Genomic DNA, 13,851 nt, shown 5'->3' on the forward strand with positions numbered 1-13,851 from the left:
TGTTCATGTGTTTGGGCATCCTTAGAGAGTCCTGGCAGCATTCAGAAAAAAATTTAGAAGGTCTGGAGAAGATCACATACAAAACCCCACCGAGAGAATGAAGGCTTGTACCATGTGCAGAGATCCCCAGAGAAACTGCTTCTTCATCCCTGGTCACTAGTCCACTCTATCACATGCTTGACTGCACTGTCTCTTATGTTTAAAAGTAACTAAAAGATTATTAGGAATTCTGTGAGAAAAATTGTCTTCCTTTTATCCCACAAATAAAATCTTCTATTTTTTTAAAAGTGACATAGGGGTTTAAAATATAAATAAGAAAATATAGAAATATATATATATAAGCACTCAGAGAATAATCACTTTAGATACCATGGTGCCTTTCAAAAAAGAAAAAGAGAAAAGAAATGAGATCATGCCAGTCATGTTTTCTTTCTTTCTTAAAAGTTAATCAGAAAGGCACGGTGGCTCACGCCTGTAATCCCAGCACACTCGGGGGCCGAGGCTGGCAGATTACCTGAGGTCAGGAGTTCCAGACTAGCCTGGCCAACATGGTGAAACCCCGTCTCTACTAGAAATACGAAAATTTGCTAGGTGTGGTGGCGGGTGCCTGGAATCCTAGCTACTCTGGAGGCTGAGGCAGGAGAATCACTTGAACTTGGGACACAGAGGTTGCAGTGAGCCAAGGTAGTACCATTGCCCTCCAGCCTGGGCTACAAGAGCAAAACTCCGTCTCAAAAATAAATAAATAAAATAACACAAAAAAAGTTAATCATCATGGCTGTCTAGTCATGTTTATACATCTCCAACATCAGTTTTAGAGATTGAAGAAGATGTAGGGAAACATAATTACTGTAAAATGCTAAGAACAGTGTGCCATATTTGGATATGTCTGAAATACTGCTTCTTAAAATGTGGTCAAAATATTACTTACTTCAGGAACACCTATAGTACTTGTTAAAAACAGAGAATAGTCAGGGCGTGGTGGCGCACGCCTGTAATCCCAACACTTTGGGGGGCCGAGGTGGGCGGATTTGAGTCCAGGAGTTAGAGACCAGCCTGGCCAACATGGTGAAACCCCATCTCTACTAAAAAAAAAAAAAAAAAAAATTAACCAGATGTGGCGTCAGGTTCCTGTAGTCCCAGCTACTCGGGAGGCTGAGGCAGGAGAATCACTTGAACAAGGGAGGTGGAGGTTGCAGTGAGCTGAGATCGTGCCACAGCACTCCACCTGGGTGACCAAGCAAGACTCTGTCTCAAAAAAAAAAAAAAAAAAAAAAAATGGAGAATAGCTTTGTCATAATTTACTCCCCCAAAATGTTTTTAATCAAAATAATTAAATTAAATTTAAAATGGTGACTAGGGAGCCCATCTCAGACTATCAAATGAGAATCTCCAGGTGGGGGTCCATAAATTCACATTTATAGCAAGTTTCCAGATAATGTTTATCTCGCTACTTTTGGAGAACCACTGGACTCTTTTAAAGAGAGGACCTATTTCCCCACAATATACCAGAATATTTCTGTTTCTTGAACTTTTCTGTTCTCTGATTTTTGTTTTAGGAGACAACAATGGATGGTCTCTGCAATTTGACAAATATTTTGCCAGTTACTACAAAATGACTTCCCAATATCCTTTTGAGACAGAAACACCTGAATGTTGTAAGTAATTGAAGCAGTTATTTTCTTTTCCAGTTCATAAGACACTGTCGTTTAAAAGTTTGATTCAACATTAAAAAAAAAGATTGCATCTCAATCTGGAAATCAGTTTTAATTAAAGAAACTTAAAAATTTGTAGGAGGTCAATTATAGTTTTCTAATTGCAAACTGTATTAAATATACAACTTTAGGAAAATTTATTTCAAAAAGACTCAGGGATCTTAAGTGTAGAAGTAACAAATGATGTCAGATCATTTGTTATGAACACAATCAATGTCAGTCAAGGATGTTATTTTATATGAGTTCTCTTTTCACAGTCACTATAAAATGTGATGTAAAGAAAACAGAGAAAGTAGAGAGGGCAGAAAAGCTGTTTGGATTTTAATGTTTGCCAGAAAAAATTCTTCTGAGCTGCAAAACCCTTATTCATTATAACCCACTATGTTCAGTCATACACTGAAAACTTAACAAAAACACTGGAGGGGCATGGAAGGTATAAACCTGAGGATTAACTACAATATTTTAGATCAGACAGATGTATGAAAATAACCCCTCAAATAAATTTTGTCTGTTCTAATAAATTATGCAGATGTAAATCTGTACCTTGGAGCTGTCATTTTGACCCTAGCTTTTCAAAACCTTGGTTTAAAAGCAAGGCACATTTGCTATTCCTCTGACATTCCAGACATGGTTCTATATCAGAGCCTCTATACAGACTGTTCTTTCAGAAACTTTCTCCCATGTATCTGCTTAGTCAGTGACCCTCACCTTATTCAGGGCCCTGTTCAAATCAAAGAAAGCTGCACTGGTAACACTGTATAAAACAGCCGCGTCCTCAACCCTACCCTCATTACTCTGTCAGCTTACTCTGTGTTATTTTCCGGGGTGGCACTGTCATAATTGCTGGTGGTAGTGGTGCTGCTTGTGGTGGTGTATGAATTATCTCATGAGATCCTAAGTACTATGACAATGACTATGATGATAACAATAGATACTTTGTTTGACTTTTTTTTTTTTTTTTGCTGCTCTTCTAGTGCCTAAAATAGTGCTTTGCACATAGTGAGCACTCAATACATTATTGTTGAAGTCTATATAGGAGGCTATAGACAGGATGTTTTGTTTTATTTTTTATCTTTGTATCTGCCCAGAAACATACATATTTCATGGATTGATTATGGTTACAGTAAAACCCAGTTGAATTTTTTAAGCCCGGTTGAATTAGTATACTTTTAAACATGTATTTTCTATAATAATTTTTCTTATAGCTAAAACTTTTAGTTTTTTAGCTAACAATAAAAACATTAACAGAATTCTTTGCTGGGTTTTAAATTCATGGTTTATTTTTATCCTTTTTGATTCTGAAGCATGCCAAATTAACAATATGTCTGAATAATTGAGGTTTTATTTATGTAAATGTTATATAATAATAACTACATTTTAATAACAGATGCTTAGGTAGTTATTTTATAACATTATTTTTCTAAAGTTGCATTATCCTAAGTTAGGTCTTTAGTTGTAGATATAAACACAATGTATTATGTAGGCAATTTAACTATTGTAGATTTCAATAATTTAAAACAGTAAACTTTTACACTGTGAGTTCTAGAAAATACATGTTAATACATAGAGCCACAGTTTATCTTTTGCTAGTCCTAGTAAATGCTAATTATTCAATTCTCTTACTCATCATCACGTTTTCTATTCTCTCCGTTTTGTACAACTTACATCACTCCCACCTTCCCAAAGCATTATCTGGGCAGCTTTGAATGGAAAACAGTCATGAATGAGCAATCACTGGCTACTCACTACAAAATGGTGGAGAGGTGACTAAGAGTTTATTTTAGACAAGTTTTATATCATATATTTAGTTTCTTCATATCACCTGGCAATGCCAGCTCCTCCTCTGTTCTTTTTTTTCGTATATATAGTGCCTTCCCAGTCATATCCTTTTCATAAAACCATTTAAGATTAATAGGTAATTGCCACATATCAAATACTAGTGTTATGAATGAGTAGATCAACAAAATATGAAATATTAAAATGTGAGGATTGCCTATCTGTTGCAAACATAAAGTTTTTTCTCTTGCAAAAATTATTTTTAAAAAAGCAAGGCATAGAGGAAGAAATCCTTTGCTATATTTTTTTCTTTATGTTCTACCATAAATTGTAAAGTCTAGCTTTTTAAATTTTTAATATTTTTTTATCTTCACTACTCAAATGAGGTTAATCAAATACTACTAACAATCCCCAGTTTCAGGGGATAGAGATCACTCTTGTGAGATTCACAGGGTACTCAGCAATCTGTCTCAGCATCATGCCATTGTTTAGAGGGAGACCAAATAATTTGCCCATTAAAAAGCTAAAAATTGGCTGGGCACAGTGGCTCACACTTATAATCCCAGCACTTTGGGAGGCTGAGGTAGGAAGATCTCACTTGAGACCAGGAGTTCAAGACCAGCCTGGGCAACATAGTGAGACCCCAATCTCTCCAAAAAATAAAAAATAAATAAAACTTAGCTGTGCTACTCAGGTGCCCAGGAGATTGAAGCTGCAGTGAGCTGTGATTAAGCCACTGTGCTCCAGCCTAGGTAACAGAACAAAACCCTCTCTCAGAGGGGGGAAAAAAACAGCTAAAAGTTTTTGGGAAAGGAAAAAGTTAATAGATATAATTTAACTGATAATATAATGTTTAAAATAATGAATTAAGCCATGTTGTCTCAAAACAGTTTTTTTTCTTTTATCATATATTGTTTTCTTTTTATTTCTTAATTTTTTTTTTTTTTTGAGATTGAGTTTCACTCTTGTTGCCCAAACTGGAGTGCAATGGCGCAATCTTGGCTCCCTGCAACCTCTGCCTCCGAGGTTCAAGTGATTCTTCTGCCTCAGCCTCCCAAGTAGGGATTACGGACATGTGCCACCACGCCTGGCTAATTATGTACTTTTAGTAGAAACGAGATTTCTCCACATTGGTCGGGCTGGTCTTGAACTCCCAACCTCAGGTGATCCACTCACCTCAGCTCCCGAAATGCTGGGATTACAGGCATGAGCCACCGCTCCCGGTCTATTTCTTAAATTTTAATTGACTCTTATAATACCTCACCTTATTCCCAAAAGGATTTTCAGCAACTTGCAATTAAAATACAGCTACTAAAAGCCTTAAACCATTAACATGATATAAAAGACAAAAGTTCAGTGGTGAGTGGAAAGCGAATGACAAAGAAAAATTAAGAAAATCCTTCCTGAGAAAAGTTCAGTGACTTCATCCAAAGCCTAGTTATGAATTTCATAGCCGTTAAGTCCAAGAGAGAAAATAATGGGTTACATAACTTTCATAGTTTGTAAAGCAAAACAAACAAATGGGGGAAAACCAGATAAGTCAGCAAGAGAAATATATTTTTGCCTGATCCTGCACCCTGGAAGACATTTGTCACAAGTATAATTACATAAAAGGAATGAGGCTATGTAATAAATGCTGTATAAAAAAAAGAAGTAATTTTTTCATCAGTACTTAACAAAAACAAATATATCACTGAGAGTTATTTAAAGACAATTTGTGGGGGGGAGTGCAGCTAATAACTAAATATATTTTTCAAATTTGAAAACAGTGTAAAAATAGAATGGCAAGTGTAGTGTAAAACTTGGGGTTAAAATTTAAGTTAAGGTTCCTAGTGTCCCACCTTATTTAAAGCAGATTATTATAGGGATTTATTGGAAATTAAACTGAGCAAAGCTTATAATCATTTTTGACCAGAATAATGTGAGGAATCCACATTAGTAAAGTCGTCTCTCAAGGGCAATATCATGGAAAATATAATATCTATGATGAGCCAATAAATTAACAAAATTTAAGTTTAAAGGATTTGAAAAGTACAGAGATTTGGAAAGAATTACTTACTCAACCATAATTTGACCATTCAGAAGCTACTAGCATTAACTTGGTACTGCATTACTCATCTTTTTTTATTTTAACATAGTTGAAATTTCCTATACAAACCATTTTTATCAAATTTTCAATTAGCATTTTGGCATAATCAGGTATCCATATTACTGCAACATCTTTTAAAATATTCCATGTAATAGTATATTTTGTAAGTGACATAATTTCCTTAATCATTCCTTTGCTGTTGGATATTAGTGTGTTGTTTTTTCATTTTTCCCTATTGCAGATAACCCTGTAATCAACATATATGAATTATCTTAATTTAGTCTCTGTATATGAAAAAAACGCACTGGGATTAACGCTAATTTCACTGCCCTCCGTTTCTGCCCTTCCTACTTCATTCTCAGGACCTTCATCTTCCTTCCCAACCTTTTCCATCCCATCCCCACAGCATACACATAGACTCACATACGAGATATGATTTTAACTTAAAGAGACAGCATCAGTTTTCAGACATCCGCAACCAAAGTGGGTACTTGCAACTATAAAACTGTTTTAAAGTTCTTGGCAGATACTCTGTTTATATTAAACACTAAATCTAGGCTATGGTCCTGATCTCTTGTAACCCTGTGAAGAAGTCTCTGGAGATATTTGGGAGGAGAGGAAGAACACATGTCACTCCATATCTGAGCCAAAAAGCTCCTCATGAACAGTCATTCACAGAGGTCTCTGGTTAGCCACTGAGACACTTGCCTGCTCTCTGCAAGTTTCACCATAAAGGTCAGAAACTGGAAGCCTACAAGCAGAAAACTCTCATAGACGGTTTTGTTTGTCCAATAATATTTTTAATGTTTTCAGTTAGCTAATATCAGTTTTTAAATAGATAGTTATATATAAAACTTTGTATTTCTGGCTTCTTTGAGGAAGTTGGTAGATGTAGCTACAGAGGTTCCTATTCTAATATGGCAACAGATGGGAGAAGCTGTTGCACTTGGACATCTGGACACAGTCTGCAGTGACATTGCCTGACCGCTGGAGACACTGGAGTCTGTAACCCCTGCTGTATAGGTTAGGGCTCCAGAAGTCAATATGGGGGGAAAACATTTCTCATTGCTCTCAGGAATTGGCCATTCCCCATCAGAGCAGGAATCGAACTATATTTATTATCCTAAATAATAATCTCATTCTGTTTAGCTATATGAATACATCATTGCAAATCTCCAAGAGACTTTAGATGTATTGACTCACTATAGTGTTAGATGTATTAACACTATCGCTACAGCTCCACAAGATGGCCAAGGTCATACACCTCATTCTCCCTCTCTTTCCAACACCCAACACCAGTGAAAATAGAATCCTATGCAGAAAAAACGTTCACTCCCATAAATAAACTTTTATTCATCCTTTACCCCTATGTAAGCCAAAAGATTTTTTTAAAAATTATTTGGAGAACTCCTGATTTAAAAAAAAAACTATAGACACTATCATTTGCCTTTAGTTCTCCTCGTTCTTGCTAGTTAAAAGTGATTTATTCCTCCTTTAAAGGTTTTGATTATGCTAAATACTTTATTTTTAAGTGGCAGTTGTAATATGAACATTAAGCCTCATCACACATTATCATGTCAATCCTTAGCAGACTGTTCTCCATTCATTGCAAAATGAATGAAATAAGAGCAGATTATTTCATTCATTTTGCAATGAATGGAGAACAGTCTGCTATTTTTTAAAAAATGCATGAGCTGGTAAATGTGTATTTCCAAATGTGAATGCTCTACCATCATTTTAAGATTAAATTAAAAGCAAACTTTGGAACCTTAATTTAAAGCATTGCCTAAATTGCCTACGTAACACATGATATGCTTTTGTACTAAATGATTTTCTCATAGCTTTTCATTTCTTTCTTTTCATTACCCTCCTCTTCCTGGTCCCTCACTGTCATCATGCCTTACCACTTCCCCTTGATTCAGTGGTCGGTTCTGTGCCAGTGCAATGTCTTTGCCGAGGTCTGGAGCTTGACTGTGATGAAACCAATTTACGAGCTGTTCCATCAGTTTCTTCAAATGTGACTGCAATGTAAGTAGAAAAGAATGACTTCATCCTGACAGCCGGGTGGCACCTGTAAAATTGTATTATAATTAAGACCATGTCATTATTAATAATATATTTTTATTCAAAGATGATGTCATTTTTCCTGGGTCAGGTATAATAATTACTGATATTTATTTTGCATTTATTAAATGCTAGACCCCACCTTAAATCATTCTTTATATTAACTAACCCCTCATAATAATCCTGTGAGGTATGGAGTATCACCATATTTTATCTAAACAAAAAAGGCCATCAATTGCATGTGCTACTAAAGAAAAAATGGCTTCTAATTAAACTATTATATAGAGCTTTCCTATTACATAGAATTTGTGCTTGACATTTATTGAAAGAACTCTTTTAGAATTTATTGGACCCAAATTTTAATATAATCTGATGTGTAAGTTAGAAAATAAGGTAAATTGGATAAGATATTCCCCCCAAAATATCATATTTAAAATCTGTTCTGAATCACATTTTGAGTCATAGATGTTAATGTTGTTGTTTTCTTAAGGAATTCAAACTTACATATGTAAAAAAAAAATTATCACCATAAGTGGTTTGTTGATTTCTAGTACCTGTAGTGTTAGCTTCTAGTACTAATTTGAATTCAACAAACTTCAGCAACACAAACATATACATTTGGCTGAAACTTTTTTAAAATAAATTAGTGGAGGACAGCTATTTTAATCCAATATTTTTGCTGAGTTTCTTTTTTCATCTAGATACCTTAGTGCCTTGTGGCTCTCACTTTTGGGTATATGAGGACAAAATAAGAGTAAGTCTTGAGTTTATGAATATTGACAAGTGTTACCGTTTTCAAACCAGGCCACATAATACAGGAATTGAAATACTTGATATATGAGGTAAGAGCTACAACTCCGAGTTTCTGTGCAGAGTGGTTCCATTGAATTCACAGATCTGAGTTTACCCAATTTGTGATGGCCAAGGAATATGAACTGAGCACATCAGCAGAGTTTTCCAAAAGAGGGAACATTTCTGCTTGAACTAAGGAAAAGAAGAGCTCTTCAGCATTCTTTCTTCTTCTTGCCTCACCATGGCTCTTTCTCAAAGCAATTAGTCCTGCAAGAAAAAAGTAATAATCCCCCAAAAGAACCTGAGGTCTTATGGAGAACTTCTCTGATTTAAATTCTAACTGGAAATTCTGGGTATAAGAATTTATGAATAGTCTGGGCAACACAGAGAGAGCCCATCACTACAAAATAAAAATAAAAATTAGCCAGGTATGATGGCCCACACCTGTAGTCTCAGCTACTTGGAGGCTGAGGCAAGAGGATCACTTGAGCCTGGGAGGTCAAGGCTGCAGTGAGCTGTGATCAAGCCACTGTACTCCAGCCTGGATGACAGAGTGAGACCCTGTCTCAAACAAAAAAAGAGAATCTATGATGATTTCATTCTATTTTCAGAGAAAAAAATCGTAATCCTTCTCCACTGCTTGTATCAAATTACTAGAAAATCCAAATCAAAGGATATTCTGATGCAGCCAATTTCATTTTTCATTTTCCCAGAGTAAGATTTGAATCCATTCTTTAACAATTCAACCAACATTTGTGAAATAAAGGACAGAGAGAGAAAGCTGGGGGAATGGAGGGGAATAAGGCAATGGCTAACTAGAGAGGGCATGCCCCACACAAAGGTTGAATCATTGAGTTAATTCCCATTCAATTTTAAAAATTGTCGTGATCTAATATACACATACATACATAAAGACATGTGGGCAAAAAACTGTGACCTACCAGTTTTCAACCCCTGGTATAAACAAAAAAACTGGGACCAGGTCCTTATAAATGATTGTCTGCAAGAAAGCAAGAAAGAAGGAGTCAAAGATGACTCCAAGGTTTCCGTTCTAAGCAACAGTGTGATCAGAGAATGAAGAGACTTGGTGGCAGTAACTGAGGAACATGGGGACTCCAAAGTTAGATGTTTTTTCCAGTGTGAGATTAACAGGTCACTCAGTGGAAATCTCCAACAGGCATTTGGAGATATAGGAATAAAGCTCAGGAGTTTATGTCTACATTATTTTTATTTTATTTTTTGTTCAAAAAATAGCATTCTCTTGTGCTTTAGGTTGAGCCATTTGATTGCAGTTGTCTATTTATACTTTTCTCTGCAGAACACTGGCTTAGACTCATACCTAGTCCCAGTCTGTTCAGTTCCATACAGAAAAAGAACTCTATGCTTTATAGCAAATACATTAAAAAGTAAATATCAAATTTCATTAGTCAGTTCTTTCCAGACTTTGAGTTGGAGCTATTATAGGGAAATGTCAGAAGAGGACTGAACCATATATAAGTATCAAAGAAGCTAATACTCCAAGTAATGTTTATTGAAGTTGGGATTTTTAAGACATTTCACATAAATGCTAATGAACAAAACAGGCAAACATAGATGGATATGATTATTTTTACTTTTTTCTAGCTTGATAAACACTGATTTTGACTATTTGAGACTTGGCTTTAAGATCCTGGAATTTAATCACTAGAACTATATGATCTAATACTAAGAACTTCCTTTACAAAAACTAGAGCTAGCTTTGACAATAATGATTAAACTAGGCCATTTCTCTCTCACACACACACAAACACACACCCTCTTTGACTCTGTGAACAATCAAGGTTGGAATGTCAAATTTTAAAATATAAGGATTTGTTATATTATAAAGTATTTGGGGTTGTTCTATTCAGGTCCTATTTTCTACCTGAAAAAGGAAAATGCCATGGCCTATATATCCTCCAAAGTTCCTAATAGAGTCTAATAATCCCTAAATAAATGTTATTGAAATGAATTTATAAATAAATACAAAAAAAAGAAGTTGGTTGCCTCTTTAGCCCTGGGCTGTAAGACTGAACTTATTATTCAAAGAAAATTCTCTATTTATAGATAAAGTATAATTTGTGCAAATAGAGTATAAACTTCTTAAAGGCAGGTATTCAACATGTGCAAATGGCAGGCATTTGACACGTTTTTTGAGATAATGAATGAATGAATGAACACATTTTTTGGGTTTTTTTTTGAGACAGTCTCACTCTGTCGCCCAGGCTGGAGCGCAGTGGCGCGATCTTGGCTCACTGCAACTTCTGCCTCCCAGGTTCAAGTGATTCTGAGAATACATCTTTAAGAACACACTAAACTTTCATCTATGTCCTTAAATCAAACTCAGGTTTTTTTGTTCGTTTGTTTTTTGTAAACAGACAGGGTCTCACTGTGTCCCCCAGGCTGGAGTGCAGTGGTGCAGTCACAGTTCACTGCAGCCTTGACCTCTGAGGCTAGGTGATCCTCCTGCCTTAGCCTCCCAAGTAGTTGAGACTACCAGCTTGCACCACCATGCCCAGCTAATTTTTTTAATTGTTTGTAGAGATGGCTGGGGGGTCTCACTATGTTGCCAAGCTGGTCTTGAACTCCTGGGCTCAAGTGTTCCTCACACCTCGGTCTCCCAAAGTACTGGAATTATAGGTATGATCCACTGCACCCAGCCAAATCCAAATATTTAACAATTTATCTTGACACAATATAAACATTTAAACAGGATGTAAGCAGAATTTAGAATCTAAGTCAAGTCAGAATCATTGGCAGAAAAGAGATCCCCAATTAGTTAATATGTACAAGGAAATAATATTTGGTGACAGCCAGCAACTGAGAGTAGTTTCAAAAGGGAATTACTTGTTAATCAGCCTTTGGCATTATTTATTTAAAAAGCCATTAAGTGTCTGATATGTGTAGTCTAGAAAAGTGATTTTTAACATTTTTTCTTTCATTATTGTGTCCCTTCCCCCAGGGAGCCTTTTTAGACTTTTTTTTTTCTATTTGTCTCCTCCTGTGAAATTTTAATACTACAGATATACGGACAGGCGCGGTGGCTCACGCCTGTAATCCCAGCACTTTCGGAGGCTGAGGTGGGTGGATCACAAGGTCAGGAGTTCGAGACCAGCCTGACCAACATAGTGAAACCCCCGCCTGTACTCAAAATTTTAAAATTAGCCGAGTGTGGTGGCGCACACCTGTAATCCCAGCTACTCAAGAGGCTGAGGCAGGAGAATCGCTTGAACCCAGGAGGCAGAGGTTGCTGTGGGCCAAGATCGTGCCACTGCACTCCTGCCTGGGCCACAGAGTAAGATTCCATCTCAATAATAATAATAATAATGATAATAATACAGATATACTATATATGTTCTTGTGTATATCTGTGCGTTATACATATAAAAAGTAAGTTTTTTTTTTCTTAAGAACCAATTCTCACCTTCATTGAGAGTGCATGGTCTTCTAGACTCTAGAACAGTGTTTCTCAAATTAGAGTCCAAAAATATGTTCCAAAGAGTCCAAGAAAGTTTTTTTTAAGAAGGATTCATCACCAAGTTTAAGCAACACCGCTTCAAAACCTAAACATTGTTAGTGCTTATTGTATAAAACTGTCTTAACCTGAGTTAAGTTAACCTCCAGACAAAGCAGTCTGTTGCTCACTTATTAGTATCTGCTCCATGGTACTATATAAGGATAGTACTAATAATATCATATTATTAGATACCATCTAATCCAAATCCCTCCTTTCACAGTTAAAGAGACTGACTTGGAAAGGTTGTGTGTGATTCATGCAAGGAACCCCAGCTACACTGGTTTGGGTTTTTTTATTGTTTCATTTATTTTGCTTTTACTACATTACATTGCTGTTCTAAAACAAAAAATTAAGGGCTTGGGACCTTTCCAGTACAACCACAATTATGTGGATCTGGTCTGTGTCAAACTGCTTATTAAATTGTGATACAAAAGAAAATCTTTCTTTACAACTTCTTAGAAGTTGAAATGGAATCACTTATTGAATAAAGATGATCCAATTATAGGTACCAATTGATGTTTTCTTTCATAACTAATTTTAAGGTGGTGGAATATGAGCAATGAAATATTGAGAATTTCTTGAGTGTTTTTTAAACAGAAAACACTATTTTTATTGTCACTTAGAAACTGAGATGCCTTCTAATGTTTGTTAAATACAAATAGGAAAGAAAAACATAACTGAAAATCAATTTTTTCAATTTTATTTTTTAACATTTTTTGTCAGAATTACAGTCATAACCAAAATTTTAAAAAAATGAATAGCTTTAATAGTGCAAAACTAACAGCTAGACCTAGTTCAAGTGATATGACAAATATGAGAGAGACATTATGAAGCAAAATGTTTCCTGAAAGCTAGTACTAAAGTAAATAGTTTGTAATTATCCCTATTGTTGTAATTTAAAAGTAAAGAAAAAACAACTTTAAGAATCAAAATTTACATTTATTTCAGGTCACTTCAGTGGAACTTAATAAGAAAGCTTCCTCCTGATTGCTTCAAGAATTATCATGATCTTCAGAAGTTGTAAGAAAATATTTAATCCCTGGTATTAAAATAAACTAGCATTTTTGGGCATATCTTTTTCTTCCCACTTCTGTGAACACCAAGACTATTCTACTGCTTGTGTCTAATCCCTGTTCAGGGAAGTATTTAGCTGTTAAATGAAGACTTCCAGGTAACACTTATTTTTTCTGAGTAATTTTAGAAACCATTCTAGAAAAACCTCAGACACGTATTTCCAAAGGAACTGGAACATGTATACTGTGAATCCTCCTACCACATTCCCCCAAAATGGAGATTCTTAGAAGCTTTTATCCTCTGCGTTATTCTAGCATGGAATACCTCAATGCTCATCTTAGAGAAAAATGTTACGCTCTTTTGCCAGATCCACCATCAAGAAAGTGAAGAATTTTCTTCCATGTGTTTTCAAATTCATTATCTACCTAAAATAGCAAGTCACTGTGGGTTGAAACCTCTGAGCATGTTGTCTTGGAGACTTGATTCCATTTTCACATCTGCCTTGTGAGTGGGTTTTATTTTGGCCTTGAGTAGTATCTGACATGCTAGCTTCCCTTCAGAACTCTCAAAATCCATACTGGCCCACATGATGTTTGTTACTTAGGTCAACATTGTGACTAAATTATGTTGTCATATGGTGAATTGTTGGGTTTAGATACTCTGTACCTAAATCACACTAACTAAGAAATATCTCAGGATTCATTGTTTCATTTTTATACCAATATAGATTGGTTCTTATTTTGGTTTTACAATAGGGAAACCTGATAAATTAATATATATCTGCACATTTTTAAAGATAACAGATGGAAATTGAGTGGAATCAGAAAAAAAATTAACCCACTTCTTTCAGTGAAATGTTCTAAAAA

At 35.4% G+C, this 13,851-nt stretch overlaps 1 protein-coding gene across 6 annotated transcripts in view; it reads left to right on the forward strand.

The window, feature by feature from the left end:
* RXFP1 (relaxin family peptide receptor 1) overlaps nt 1-13,851 on the forward strand; it is a 122,205-nt gene that overhangs the window by 59,276 nt on the left and 49,078 nt on the right. For 4 of the 6 annotated variants that reach the window (XM_055276257.2, XM_063638332.1, XM_055276259.2 and 1 more), the window contains exons 3-5: nt 1,560-1,658; nt 7,503-7,608; nt 12,920-12,991. In XM_055276257.2, coding sequence (XP_055132232.1) covers nt 1,560-1,658; nt 7,503-7,608; nt 12,920-12,991 — 277 coding nt within the window. Of the gene's footprint in view, nt 1-1,559; nt 1,659-7,421; nt 7,609-12,919; nt 12,992-13,851 lie in introns of all 6 variants that reach the window. The other 2 variants (XM_055276256.2, XM_055276258.2) reach the window with 2 other exon arrangements.

Source organism: Symphalangus syndactylus, chromosome 4, assembly GCF_028878055.3.
Source record: "Symphalangus syndactylus isolate Jambi chromosome 4, NHGRI_mSymSyn1-v2.1_pri, whole genome shotgun sequence".
In the NCBI taxonomy this organism is placed as follows: Eukaryota; Metazoa; Chordata; class Mammalia; order Primates; family Hylobatidae; genus Symphalangus; species Symphalangus syndactylus.